Source organism: Brassica oleracea, chromosome C5 (assembly GCF_000695525.1).
Source record: "Brassica oleracea var. oleracea cultivar TO1000 chromosome C5, BOL, whole genome shotgun sequence".
Lineage (NCBI taxonomy): Eukaryota > Viridiplantae > Streptophyta > Magnoliopsida > Brassicales > Brassicaceae > Brassica > Brassica oleracea.
The window spans coordinates 43,725,217-43,738,859 of NC_027752.1; the positions used below are offsets into that span (position 1 = coordinate 43,725,217).

Below are 13,643 nucleotides of genomic sequence, written 5' to 3' on the forward strand. Positions count from 1 at the left end.
GCGGTAGCTCCCAAGGTTGATCTCCTCAAGCCAAGATCCAACGTCCTGTTAGAAGAAAACGAACATATCTCCTTATCTACAAGAATCTCCATAGACATAAAGTACAAACGAAGAAACTAAAAAAAAAAAAAAAAAAGCCATAGTAGTAGCATCTGAATGAAACTAAGCTCATATAAGTGTGTGACTAATTCTACCAATCTTTCACGAAACAACTTAAAAACATCTCTTCCTAACAGGCACAGGTTTATTTTCAGTTCTCAATCAACTAATCTTCATCCAACAAGTGACAAATGCAAACTGTCACTGAGAACACAATTGATACCTGAAAATAAAAATCATTTCCAGCTCATATCTACATCAACGAACACAGAGAGACTAAGGCTACAAGTAAGAACCTAAACTAAATGATAAACTTGAGTGTGCTCCATAAGTATAAGAAGTAAATAGCAATTCTCGAGCTTCCAATCAATGGTTACACCATTAAAGAAATAAACTTTACCACAAGAGGCAACAAAATAGCAAAGCAAACAACAAGGTTCCAAGTTCTACTTAAGAATCATCAACCCTGGGTTTAATTGGATCCAAGAAAGAACAACCCTTAAGGATCATACCTGAAGTAGATCACAAGGAGTGAAATCAAATCAACCCAGTAAAAGGGTTGATTCAGATTCACACAAAGAGAGGGATTTTTGATTGATTGATTGATTGATTTGAAATACCTCAACAGTCCAGATGAAGAAATCAAGAGGCTCGGGTGGATGATCTCTGCTCATCGTCTCCTCTACACAAAAGTCCCAATACAACTCGCTCACAATCATCGTAATATCTCAAAAAGCAAACATCAAATCCAAAAACGAAAGGAAAGATCTCCACTTTGATTTAGAAAGAGAGAGAGAGAGAGAGAGTTAGAGAATACGTACCGAGGAGACAGCTGTAAGTAAGTAAGTAAGTAAGATCCGAAATTTAAGCTTCGATTCGAGTGGAGTTTATCTCGGAGGCAACAATCGAAGAGAGAGAGATGGAAAAAAAAAAACTTTGATTCAGCGAACTTGGCAGTTGCCGAAATGCGTGACCTTTAGGGTTTGAAGAGAGAAGGAGAAGATGAGAGATGGGTCCCACTCAATGAAAGTTTGCTTTCTTTCTTTTTTTTTTTCTCTCTCTCTCTCTCTTTTGGCGCTTCTCTACACGCGCCCTTACGCGCCACCGTCTCTCTCTCCGTACCAATTTTGTTTATGTTTAACGTGTTGTTATAATTAGCAGCAAATGACAAACGTTGCCGGTAAATAACGTTGAGTTTAACAACGAGGACATTATTTGAGCATGTTGTTTAGTGCTTAATTCATTGATTACGCGATTTAAACTAATCTAAATGAGCATTATTAAGATAATAGATAGCTTAGCTAATATGTCAAAAAATTGGAAGATTGTTTTTATTAATTAGAGATCACAACGAAACAAAAAAAAACCAAATGTCTTATCACATGGATCAAAGTATCATTAACTAATTCTTCCTTTGTGTGTGTTGTCAAATAATTAATTAACTATCTTAAACTAGCAAAAAGTCGAGAGAGCTGCTTAGTTGATAAAGTGGCAAGGGACAGTATGTGATTGCCTCTCAAGTGTCTAAAGGTAACCACACTTTCTCACAGAATGGAACAAAAAAATGATACAGTAAATATAAACACAAAGGAAATCATGATCTTTTCAATCAACTTGTGATGACCTTTTTTTCTTTTCTAAATAGTTTACAGAATAAATTTTCAATAAATTTCAAAATTTGAGAAAAGAGTTTAATTTTTCAAAGTCATTACCAAACCCCAAAGCTGAGATTACACACGTGATCAACACTGGTCACACACACAACACTATTTGATTTTGACCTTTGGGCTTAATCATGGACCACAAAAGTTCTCTTCAAAGGTGACCTCACACTCACTTCTCAATCTCTACTCCCAAAAGATATCACAATCTTCTCATGTAACTTGTTATGTTTTTTCTTCCACTTTAAACAAAGATCCATAAACAATGGAGAAACTCAGTGTTTTAATATAACAGTAAACTAACTACAGTCAAGACTCGTCTTCACAGGCCTCTGCAGCTGAAATCTTAGAATCAAGCTTGTTCATCAGAGTCTCTGACACATGCTTGGCCACAGAGATCATGTCAAGGATGACGCTCTGGTCTAAACCAGACCCGCCTCTTTTGGTTAACCCACATATATGGCCCGCCCGGTTCACGGATATAGACACAGCTAAGCTCATCTGAGACTCCTCTTCCTCTGTTGCATCAACTATGTAATGCTCTCCCACCTGATAAAAACCAAAGAACAAGCATTCATAAGGATGTTAGTAAGCTTTACCTAAGAAGATGTGAATTAAGATATATGCTTACTTTAGTTAACGTGACTATGATTGGGACACTGGAAGTGTCAAACTGTTGATACTCTTCGTCGCTGATGTCAATCTCTGGTTGCTCATCATCCGCCACTTCAGCTGAAACTTGGACTTTTGGTAGAGCCGTGTTGGTTAAAGCAGCCTGCAGGGAAGCATTAGTCAACAAGTAGCATTACTATATACTCACTTACCGTCACAGCATCTCATGATAAACTACCTTAATGGCAGCACTCAGTGCGTCCAATAGATTGCCATCAGAGCTAATGACAAGCCCATCTATATAAAGGTCCCAGCAGACTCTTCCTTCTTTGATCAAAAGCGAAGATAAATTTATCCCAGCGCCTGTTACCAAAATGGAGTAGCTATACACGTTACAAGCTGAGAGTGTAACAAATGTGGAGGTTAGAATAGAAACTGCGTTAAACATGATTGCAAACCTGCTCCGCTTTTGCCACCTAAAAGACATCTTTGAAGAGCCAAAGCAAGCTCAGAAGACAATTCCTCACCCCCTCTCCCCTGAGTAACAACAAGTCACAAAGTATTAGAGGCCTGGAGATTTAACACCATAAAGCTTGAGACTTTGAAGCTAAAGTTATGAATATGATAACTAAAATCTCAGATAGAACAAAGCTATGATTCCATTTGATAGATACACACCAGGAGAAACCAGAGAACACATGTGACAAGTGCTAGATAGAAGCTCACCCCGAAGGTAGGTTCTGCTGTTGGACTGCAATCAATGAAAACAGCAACCTTTCCTTTATCAGGTTGGAGCGAACTTGGCCTCCCAATCTCAGCCTGCAATTACACAAAATCATTGAGTTAATATTTGGAGTAGAACAGAAGCACTACTCATGAAGCAATGACAGTGTAGAGATAAAGAGTAATAAAGGAAGTACCTTTACACTGGCAATCACATCAGTTCCACCTATCCTAACTCTCGCTGAACCATTAGCCTTAAACCCAACAAAAGAGTAAAGAGAATAAGCAACAAATGTTGGAAACATTACATCATGGACATGCCAGAAACAGATGAGCTCTAGGAGATCACATTACCTGCGGAATAACACCTGTTTCGACGTAGGTATGACGGTAAGTCAATCTTTTCCGACCATCAGTTCGAAGTTCCTGAGCAATCCCACCTTTAAGGAAGTGTTGCTCCCCAACAGAACACGCCACCATTATCACTACACAGTTCAAGCAAAAGTACATATCTTTATACATCACAAACCAAAAGAACATAACCCACAAAGCTTCTTTACCTTCCCGGAGAATTCGATAAATGAGAGAGCTCTGAGTTTCCCGGCGACCGTGGCGGCAAGTTTTTATTGGTTTAAGAGATAACTACCGGTAGGGTTTAAAGATGGCATGAACTTAATTATTGGATCTTCTTAGGGGTAGTTTGGTCATTTACGCCTTTTTATTTCCGCACTCTTCTTTATCTGTTTTTTTTTTTTTTTTCTTCTTCTTCTCAATATTCCGGGAAGAAGTGCGACCGAGCGAGGGAGCTTTGGTGCCGATGGGTCGTTCGAAACTAGCTTCTCGTCCTGCTCCCGAAGACGCGAATCCTGGGTTCGTTTAAAGTTTCCATCTTTATCCCTTTTTAGCTCGAATTAATTAGTCTAGGGTTTATTCTCTCTGGTTGCTTACTTGACATTTCTCTGGAATCCAGTTCAGTTGTGTTAATTGCCATGTTTGACTAACTTGACGTTGTGGGTTCTTCAATTTCATGCTGCTACCTTGTTCCTTATCCTAAAGTGTTGATTTTTTTGGCTGTTTCAGAAAATCTAAAAGGAAAAAGTTATCCTCTGGTACTGAGAATGCACCAGGGCCTTCAGTTTCCATTGGTATGTGAATTAATGTATAATCAAGCTAATGTTTCCAAAAGTTCGTACCTTTTTTATATATTTTGTGGAAAAATTGTTTACTTTATGTCCATTGCAATGCGATGTAGGAGGTGAAGCTGGGAATGAGAGGAAGCCTGGCCTTTACTGTTGTAACTACTGCGATAAAGATCTCTCTGGTTTGGTTCGTCTCAAATGTGCTGTTTGTGTCGACTTTGACCTTTGTGTGGAATGCTTTTATGTCGGTGTTGAGCTTAACCGTCACAAGAGCAGTCACCCGTATCGTGTTATGGTTAGTTTCCAACCTCGAGAGCAGTATGTGTTGTTTTGTTTGTTTGTGTTGAATGAATCTACCCTTTTGTGCGACAGGACAATTTGTCTTTTCCGCTTGTTTCTTCTGATTGGAATGCGGATGAAGAGATACTCCTTCTCGAGGTACTCGTTAAACTTTTTTCTAACGGATCTTGTTTTGTTTCTGCCTGTACTATGTGTAATCATTAATCTATTGTTTTAGGCCATTGCTACGTACGGGTTTGGGAACTGGAAAGAAGTTGCAAACTATGTTGGCAGTAAGACACTGACCGAGTGTGTTGATCACTTCAACTCTGCTTACATGCAGTCACCTTGCTTTCCCCTTCCGGTAAAAGGACACATGATCTTTAGATAGTTTGACATATTGTCTCGTTTATTTACTCAAGCTCTTGGCTGTGTAGGACTTGTCTCACACAAATGGAAAGAGCAAAGATGAGCTTCTTGCTATGAGTAAAGATCATGCCGTGAAAAAAGGTCTGCTTGATGGTTTGGGACTCGCATATTAACCTTGAAAGAAGAAAACTGCCGGCTCATTTTTTTGTTTGTTACAGAAACACCTCCACTCGTGAACCTATCTCCGAAAGAAGAGCTGCCAATGTCAGTTGAAATCAAGTACGTAACAACAATTTCTCTAAGTTTGCAATGTTGAATGGACCTAATCTAATACTTATGTGCTTTAATGAGCAGCGAAGAAGCTTCAGGGAAGGAAGATTCAGTAGATCAACCTTTGCCTATCTTAGCTGGAGGTATGTAAAACATCTTTATATTCTTTTATGATTTTTTATGATTCTTAACCTTAAATATTATCTCAGCCATAGTTATAAATGTAAATTAATACCTTTCTTGGACAGTCAAGAAGAAAGCTAATGCACCACAGACTCAGGACACCATCAAGTTGGAAGGTTTGTCTACTGTGGAACAAGTTTTTATGATAAAGTTATATTTGAAGGGAACAAAAGCTAAAGGTGGTTTATGGCGCTTGCGTCTCAGCTGCTAAACAACTATCTGAGAGGAGTGTGGGGGAGAAGAAACCGAGGCTTCCTGGAAAGAAAGTTCCATTTGTAACGGAGCTATATGCCTACAACTTAAAGCGGCAAGAATTTGAGATCGAACATGACAACGATGCTGAGCAGCTACTCTCAGACATGGAGTTTAAGGATTGTGACACGGATGCTGAGCGTGAGCAGAAGTTGCAGGTTCTTCATATTTACTCGAAAAGGTACGTTTGTCACATGTTAATCCAAATTGTTCTGTTATGAGCCAATGCTACAGCCTAGATCGTGCTTTTGCTTTTCTGCGCAGGCTTGATGAGAGGAAGCGGAGGAAGGAGTTCGTTCTGGAAAGGAACTTACTGTACCCTGATCAGTTTGAACTGAGCCTTTCGGCAGAGGAGAGACAAATATACAACAAGTGCAAGGTCTTTGCGCGGTTCCACTCCAAAGAAGAGCACAAGGAACTGATTCAGAAGGTCATTGAGGAGCACCGGATTCTCAAAAGAATCCAGGATCTTCAGGTTTGATGCTGAGAACTGATTACAAACACAATCAGGCGGGAACTAAGTAAGGTTTTTTGGTAAATGTTGCAGGAAGCAAGAGCTGCTGGTTGTACGACAACTACAGAAGCAAATAGATTTATAGAAGAGAAGAGAAAGAAGGAAGCTGAAGAAAATTTGGTGAGACTAAACCATGGTGGACCAGGCAGTGTAGCCGGTAAAGGACTAAAGAGTCCCAGAGGTTTACAAAGAAACTTACAGCCCTTTGGTTCTGAGTCGCTGTCAAAGGCCACGCTTCCAATAATATGTAGCTCGCTGGACAATTGGGATGTCAGTGGTCTCCTTGGGGCTGACTTACTCTCTGAGACCGTAAGTAACACTGGTGATTCTCATTCCAATTGTGATTTGTTCCCATGGTTTGAGAGATTGAAGCTGTGTGCTTTTATGCAGGAAAAGGAGATGTGCAACGAGATGAGAATACTCCCTGCACACTATTTCAAAATGCTGGAAACCTTAGCAAGCGAGATAAAGAAAGGGACGGTAAAGAAAAAGTCTGATGCTTATAACTTCTTCAGGGTAGAGCCGAGTAAAGTAGACAGAGTGTATGATTTACTGATTCAGAAAGGAATAGGCGAGTCATCATGATGACTCATGAGCCCTATGGTTGTGTGCCTCATTGGTTCATAATCCTAACATGTAATTCTCAAACAATGTATTAGCTATGTACATATATAGGAAGTGTGTATACAAGATGTTGCTGATGTTGGATCCATAACTTTTTCTCTGTTAGTTTTGAAAGGAATGTTTCAGATCTTGTTCTCTTGCTTTTTTTTTTTTTTTTTTTGGATTAAGCTTTTGAACTCAGTGTCCTCGCTGAGACATTGCTCAAGAAAACAAGATTCTTGGGAGACAGGCAACTACTCTGAATCGTATTGTCATCCAACAACAACAAAGTAAAAGAGAAGCAGCCCTGATCCGATTCTAAAACATTACAACAGTTTAACCAAAAGATTGATCTAACATCTTCCTATGGTTGCAAGCATTGCTTTCTTCGAACCTAGCTTCTTCATGTTCTCTGGCAACCAAGGCTTGAAAGCACCAGGAAGAGAAATATTCTCCAAGTAAAAGAAAAAACCACGCAGCAACTCCAACCGCGCCTTATCATCACCATCCGCAAGCTTGTATTCTCTATCGAAATCACAGACCTTCTCCAGATAAGACAGTCCCAGCTCAGAAGTCTCATAGCTACTCTCTCTTCCCTTTCTCAGCTCTCTACATCTACTCACTGGTTTCTTCATCGATGCCTGACTAGACAACAACAACAGCTCTCCTGCATCGTATGGTTTCTCAAGAACATCTATTAGCTCCCTTCTAAACGCACTACTACTACCACTTTCATCATCAGTACTATCATCTTTCTCAAGATCAATCACTTCCTTGTTCTTGGATACCACGAAAGGTGTGCTCTCTCCATCTGTGAATGGAGTATCACTAACCTCAATTATATCATCATCATCATCATCAGAACACCAAGAATCAATCTCAACCTTTACTTTTGCTGATAGATCCTTTTCAGGGACAACAGTTGTGGGATGTTCAAAAGAGTCTACAAGCCATGTGAGGTAACTCATGTAGTCCTTATCCACAACTTCTTCCACACTCTTCTTCCTTGTCCCTACACAAACTCTTTTGTTTCTTTGTGTCATTGAAGGCTCTGTAACTCTATGTACTCGCTTCACAGGAAGAGCCTTCACTTCTTTGGTTCTAACCAATGGAACATCACGTAAAGTGTCATCAACCTTTGACTCCAAAAATCTCCTAGCTTTGTTGCCTCGTTGGATGACTTCTTGAGCTCTAACCAAGGGAACATCCCATAAAGTCTCTGACATTTTTCTAGCTTTGTTGTCTCTTTGTATGGCTTCTTGGGCTCTAACCAATGGAACATCCCATGAAGTTGACTCTGCCAGCTTCCTAGCTTCGTTGTCACGTTTGATGACTTCTAGGGTTCTAAGCAATGGAACATCCCATAAAGTCTCATCATCCTCTGTTGACTCTTCTGACATGTTACTAGCTAAAGGAACATCCCTTGCAGCCTCTAACTCAGCTATCTTTCTCTTTGATCTGTTTGCATCATTAGTAACCATGTTGAATCTGAGTCTACGAGTTTCAGATTCTTTACTGTCGTCTTCAGAGGGAGGGACTAAACTGTTATCATCACTAAGATGGTCAAGGTGCAGCTTGTAGTCCTCATCAATCTTGAGATCATCATCATCATCATCAAGAGAAAGAACTGGAACATCAGTTTCTTGAAACATAGCTGGAGTATGATGGTTAGTAACTGCATTCACCATAAACGTTCTGCGTCCATCATCACTATCCATTATGGAGTCTGCATTACCAACATCATCATCAATCACAACGTCTTTCATCTTCCACTGCAATCAACACTCAGAGAGAATAAACTCTCGGGGGAGTGAATCATATAAGAAAAAAAACCCTAAAAAGATCTAATCAGTTGTGGTTAACACCATAGATTCCTTTTGAAGTTATAAAAAAGGGGAGATGAGAGTAAACGTAGAATCATTCATACCGTTTGAAGAGACTATATGCTTGTGAACAGGGAGAGATAGAGATCAGAAAGGGATAGAAGGAAAAAAAAGGAAATAATGATATTTTAGGGCTTAATTGCATATGAGAGACTAATCAGTCAGATTCGAATTTGACCTAAGGAAAATCTTGGGTTTACTTTTCGGGTCTGACCGGTGACCAGAGAACGGTGAGGAATAATGCATTCCCTAATGTTCCTAAAAAAAATCACCATTCATAAGGAATAATAATTCCCTCTCATTCCCTTTTATTCTTTTTTTGTAGAGAATTTAAGAACAAAATTATTCCTTGTTAAATTTGATAAGGAACAACCATTCCTTTTCATTCCTGATATTTTGTTCTCGTACATTCTTTTTTTATTCGTTCCTCTTAATTTCCGAATGGTCACCGGTCAGACGCTTCATGTTTCAGCTTATCATGATCTCCACGTCATATTTTTCCTTATTTGTTTTCTAAACATCTATTGGCTATTTGGCTACATCATGTAATTTACTTATCAATTAAAAAGATTACTAAATTTAATAAAATAGTTTTGAAGCAACCAAGAAAATCATAATGAAGAGAGATTTTATACTGATTTGAGTGATTGAGGGAAGCAAAAGAAGAGCCATGCATTGGTTGAGTCGTTGACAAGGCAAGTAGTAGTAATACTAATGAACATAGGTTGTTGTGAGGAAGTAACAGTAACCAAACTTCAATATCTTTTCAACTGTACCCCCAAAACGAGATATATTGAGTAATACTAGTAGTACTCTTTGTAAGGTCAATCAATGTAGCTTCAGTGGGTTGGTATTCTCAAAATAAATTTACCGAATTCAAAGATTCCACTAATGGTGATCATCTCATCAACTGATAGACCTATGATGGAAGTGTAATTAGTAGTACTATCTTTGAGTTGCTTACAGTGTCCTAATTGCCATTTGTTTGTTTACACTAAGAAGATTCATGTGTGCAATGGTAAATCGGATCTAAACAAAACGATATTCTAAAATGGATTTTTTGAAAGAAAAAAATTGGTCTAAGCGTTCAAAAGATCAGTGTAAACATCCATTTGATCAATAATTTGCGTGATTTCTTGAACATTGCTTATTTATAACTTCAAATGATCATTCAGATTTACAAAAGCATAAATAAAACATAAGCTTCACCCAAACATAAACAACTTAGTACAGAGTACAGACTCATGGCTTAAAGCTCACAGAATCAAGCACTGACTCAGCAACCAAACCAAACCACACTTAGTTACCAATCACATTAGTAAGATTCTGGAGTGAAGAAGAAGATATCATCAAGCCTATCATTACTCGGCGAGTTCCCTCCATAAACCAACAGACCTTCCTTACCATCCCTCGACCCAGCCGCAAACGCACACCATCCTCTAGGCCCCGGATGCTCCTCTGACCCAAACCCATCTTCCCACTTCCTCCACTCCAACGTCTCAGTATCAAGCCCATAAGCCTCAGCTGTGAAACACCCTGCTCCCATGTGTCCTAAGTCGCTAGGATCAACCTCTCCTCCGAATATCACAATCTGTTTCCCAACAACGGAAGTGGAAAACACACTTCTCGCAGACGGTTTCTCACCCTTTGTCTCAACTTCTTTCCACTCTCCTTTAGCTATGTCGAAGCAATGAACATCGTCTGCTTCATCTCCTGTGAATCCATACACAACCCATATCCTCCCTTCGACCACCTCTAGTCCCGGACCTCCTCTCCCTTTACATCCCTCTCCAGGAGACGGGAACTTAATCCACTTCCCATCAACAAAATTGTACGCCCATAGATCGTTAAGACGGCCATCAACTCCGCACCCACCAAACACATACACGTTCTGAGAATCTGTAGCTATGGAGTGGTAGCTTCTGTTCTCAGGACCTGTCTCCCCTGAGGAGAGAAGCTTCCACTCGTTGGTGGAAGTGTCGAAAGAGTAAAGCTCGTTGAGCTCTTGGTGATTCTCGTCGCGGCCGCCGAAGAAGTAGATGATGGTTCCTACTGCAGCCATGGCTACGCCTACTCTAGGAGGAGGAGCGTCCCCTGAAGCTTCTTGGATGGACCATGTTAGAGTGCTGAGGTCGAAGACGTGGAGGTGGTTGTCGACGGGGACACGGGGTTGGAACTCGCCGCCGAAGGCGTAGACTTTGTTGCCAACGAGGACGATGGCGTGTGAGCTTCTTGCTCCTGGTCCGGTTCCTTTCTGTTTTAGCTGAAAAGAGAGAAGACAAAGAACACAAAGATAAACTATTCAAATATCAATAAAGACTGAACACTCAGCATGTAGCTTATCAATCAACAGTCTTTTTCTTTCCTCTTTTTTAAATAAGCGTTACGATAAGTATTAGCTGGCAACAATCGCAAACAAACAAGAGTTGAGTCAGCATACAAAATACAAATGCTCAACTCGGTAGTGACGACCTCATTATCCACTAATCCAATGGCCTAGTAGTAATATTTTTATGAGAGAGAGAGAGAGAGAGCATAAACTAATGCAAGTGACAGTAAACAGATGGAGAAGATGACAACACAAAGATTGCAAAATTCAACCTTCCAACATCAGTAATCAGCGAAGTTTTCTCCTTTCCCTTATCAACAACAGAAAAAATAATAATAAAGTTTTCTCCTTCAGTTTGTTCTAAATCATTACAGTAAGTATTGAGCTGAAATCAATCAAAAACAAAGAAGAGACAGAAGACGCAATAGCGTGAACAATTCTGTTAACTATAACAGACTGCGGAAAGGCCACGACTTTAACCGATGAATATAAATCAATCGCAAGTACAATCCAATTAAAAAAAAGGAGCGCGGGGAATATCAGACAGAGGAAAGTAAAGATATTTTGAGAGAACCTGAACCCATTTGCCTTCCATTGGAGTCGATGCCATCGCTGCTGCACTGCTGTACCACTACTGAACGATGATGATGATGATGGCGACTTGGCAAAAAGGACCAACTAGTTTTTATGTTGTTCGTGTTTGGGTTTCTCCTCTATTTAAAAGCCCAGCAAGAGGAGGTGGAGAAAACGAATCTTTGTATGTGTTACTTTAATAAAACGCATGGAGTTGGTACTACTAACTAACCACCCAAGAAACGGCATGGGTTTTGCTGTATCCAAATCAAAAATTCAACTTTTTTTCTAATTCTTTCAAACTGTTATAAAAAGAACTGGAATTTTATTGTATCTCGGGAATTTGAATAAGAGCAAATTTATATCCGTAGAATATTTTAACACTGATAGAAAGAGTGTATTAGAGAGAAGAGAAGGTTGAGGTGTGTTATTCTAAAAACGATCGAAATCGATTCGATCGTTTATATAGAGAAGAAATTCACTGTGCAAATAGTGCAGCGGGCCCCACATCTTTATATTTTCAATAATTGCGGTGGCTGCTGCTTTTTTTCTTTGACTTTCGTAACACTCCCCCTTGGGGGCCGGTGTCACTATCCGCTCTCGCTTAACGTCTTTGTTGCCTCGTTAAAAACCTTTCCAGGAAAACCCAATGGGAAAAACCATAGTAAGGTAAAAAGAGTACAACTACGTAAGCTCCCCCTCGAATGAACAGTCATAGATCCTTCTGATGGCGCATCCCAATGTTATGGATGTGTTTTCTGAATACCGAGGTAGGGAGTGATTTTGTGAAGAGGTCGGCTGCATTGTCTCATGATCGAACATATCTTACTTCAATCTCTTTATTCTTCTCGAGCTCTTGAGTGTATGAGAAGAACTTCGGAGGTATATGTTTGGTTCTATCGCTTTTGATATATCCTTCCTTCGTTTGAGCAACACATGCCGCGTTATCTTCATATAGAATAGTTGGCTCCGTATCCTTTGAACCAATAGGTCTACCGCGCTTTAAACGTGTTCCTGATTCACGTGTATCAACTGCCGTTCCACCATTTTGTGGTATTTCAATACGAGCAGGAGTATTTGCAGCGGGTATATGTGATTTAGTTACCATTTTGGTATCAGCAAATGCATCAGGTAGCTGATTTGTTATATTTTGTAAATGCATGATACGTCGAACTTCTAGTTCTGACTGTTTCGTAGGAGGATCAAGGTGTAATAACGATGGTACACTCCATTTGATCTCTTTTCCTACTTGTTTATTGTCTCCCCCTAGAGTTGGGAATTCTTTCTCATTAAAATGACAATCGGCAAATCGTGCCGTAAACACATCACCAGTTTGTGGTTCTAGGTATCTTATTATTGATGGAGAATCATAGCCAATATATATTCCCAACCGTCTTTGCGGTCCCATCTTTGTACGTTGTGGTGGTGCTATTGGAATATAAACCGCACAACCAAAGATTTTTAGATGAGAGATATTTGGTTCTTTTCCAAATGCTAACTGTAATGGGGAATATCTATGGTATGCACTTGGTCTTATCCGAATTAGTGCTTCTGCATGCAAAATAGCATGTCCCCATACAGAGGTTGGGAGTTTTGATCTCATGATCAATGGCCTTGCAATTAGTTGCAGCCGTTTAATTAATGATTCTGCCAAACCATTTTGTGTATGAACATGAGCAACAGAATGCTCTACTTCAATCCCTGATACCATACAATAATCATTAAAAGCTTGGGATGTGAATTCACCAGCGTTATCTAATCTAACTCTTTTAATTGGATAATCTGAGAACTGTGCTCTTAATTTGATTATCTGAGTTAGAAATCTCGCAAATGCCATATTTCGAGATGATAACAAACAAACATGTGACCATCTACTCGATGCATCGATTAATACCATAAAGTAGTAGAATGGTCCACACGGTGGATGTATTGGTCCACAAATATCACCTTGGATTCTTTCCAAAAACTTTGGTGATTCTTTGTCAACTTTGGTTGGTGATGGTCTTATGATTAATTTCCCAAGAGCACACGCATCACATGTCATTTTATTACTTTGGTATATATCTTGGGTTTTTATTGAATGACCATGTGAGCTTTCAATGTTTTTTCGCATCATTGTAGTGCCTGGATGACCAAGGCGATCATGCCATAATG

General features: G+C 39.6%; 4 protein-coding genes and 1 long non-coding RNA gene across 5 annotated transcripts; 1 reads left to right on the forward strand and 4 right to left on the reverse strand.

Moving 5' to 3' along the window:
- Positions 1–1,148, reverse strand: LOC106293208. Its single transcript, XR_001260412.1, has 3 exons — positions 921–1,148; positions 720–781; positions 1–45 (listed from the first exon to the last, which is right to left on the reverse strand). It is a non-coding gene; the product is annotated as an uncharacterized LOC106293208 (long non-coding RNA).
- A 727-nt stretch (positions 1,149–1,875) lies between these two features.
- LOC106293461 (exosome complex component RRP42-like) lies at positions 1,876–3,725 on the reverse strand. The gene is made up of 8 exons (XM_013729135.1): positions 3,656–3,725; positions 3,450–3,580; positions 3,293–3,349; positions 3,099–3,191; positions 2,831–2,909; positions 2,611–2,735; positions 2,392–2,535; positions 1,876–2,309 (listed from the first exon to the last, which is right to left on the reverse strand). The coding sequence occupies exons 2-8, from the start codon at positions 3,573–3,575 to the stop codon at positions 2,070–2,072; spliced, it is 864 nt and encodes a 287-aa protein (XP_013584589.1). The 5' UTR covers positions 3,576–3,580; positions 3,656–3,725; the 3' UTR covers positions 1,876–2,069.
- Positions 3,726–3,868: 143 nt separating this feature from the next.
- Positions 3,869–6,793, forward strand: LOC106294304 (transcriptional adapter ADA2a). Its single transcript, XM_013729859.1, has 13 exons — positions 3,869–3,965; positions 4,176–4,240; positions 4,348–4,529; positions 4,607–4,672; positions 4,752–4,877; positions 4,951–5,023; positions 5,101–5,161; positions 5,237–5,295; positions 5,401–5,451; positions 5,540–5,768; positions 5,852–6,062; positions 6,135–6,410; positions 6,492–6,793. The coding sequence occupies exons 1-13, from the start codon at positions 3,913–3,915 to the stop codon at positions 6,684–6,686; spliced, it is 1,647 nt and encodes a 548-aa protein (XP_013585313.1). The 5' UTR covers positions 3,869–3,912; the 3' UTR covers positions 6,687–6,793.
- A 264-nt stretch (positions 6,794–7,057) lies between these two features.
- Positions 7,058–8,470, reverse strand: LOC106292398. Its single transcript, XM_013727987.1, has one exon. It carries the CDS (start codon positions 8,468–8,470, stop codon positions 7,058–7,060), a length of 1,413 nt encoding a protein of 470 aa, XP_013583441.1.
- Positions 8,471–9,719: 1,249 nt separating this feature from the next.
- On the reverse strand, positions 9,720–11,618 carry LOC106294305 (nitrile-specifier protein 5). Its single transcript, XM_013729860.1, has 2 exons — positions 11,491–11,618; positions 9,720–10,850 (listed from the first exon to the last, which is right to left on the reverse strand). Exons 1-2 carry the CDS (start codon positions 11,524–11,526, stop codon positions 9,903–9,905), a joined length of 984 nt encoding a protein of 327 aa, XP_013585314.1. The 5' UTR covers positions 11,527–11,618; the 3' UTR covers positions 9,720–9,902.
- Positions 11,619–13,643: the final 2,025 nt, after the last annotated feature.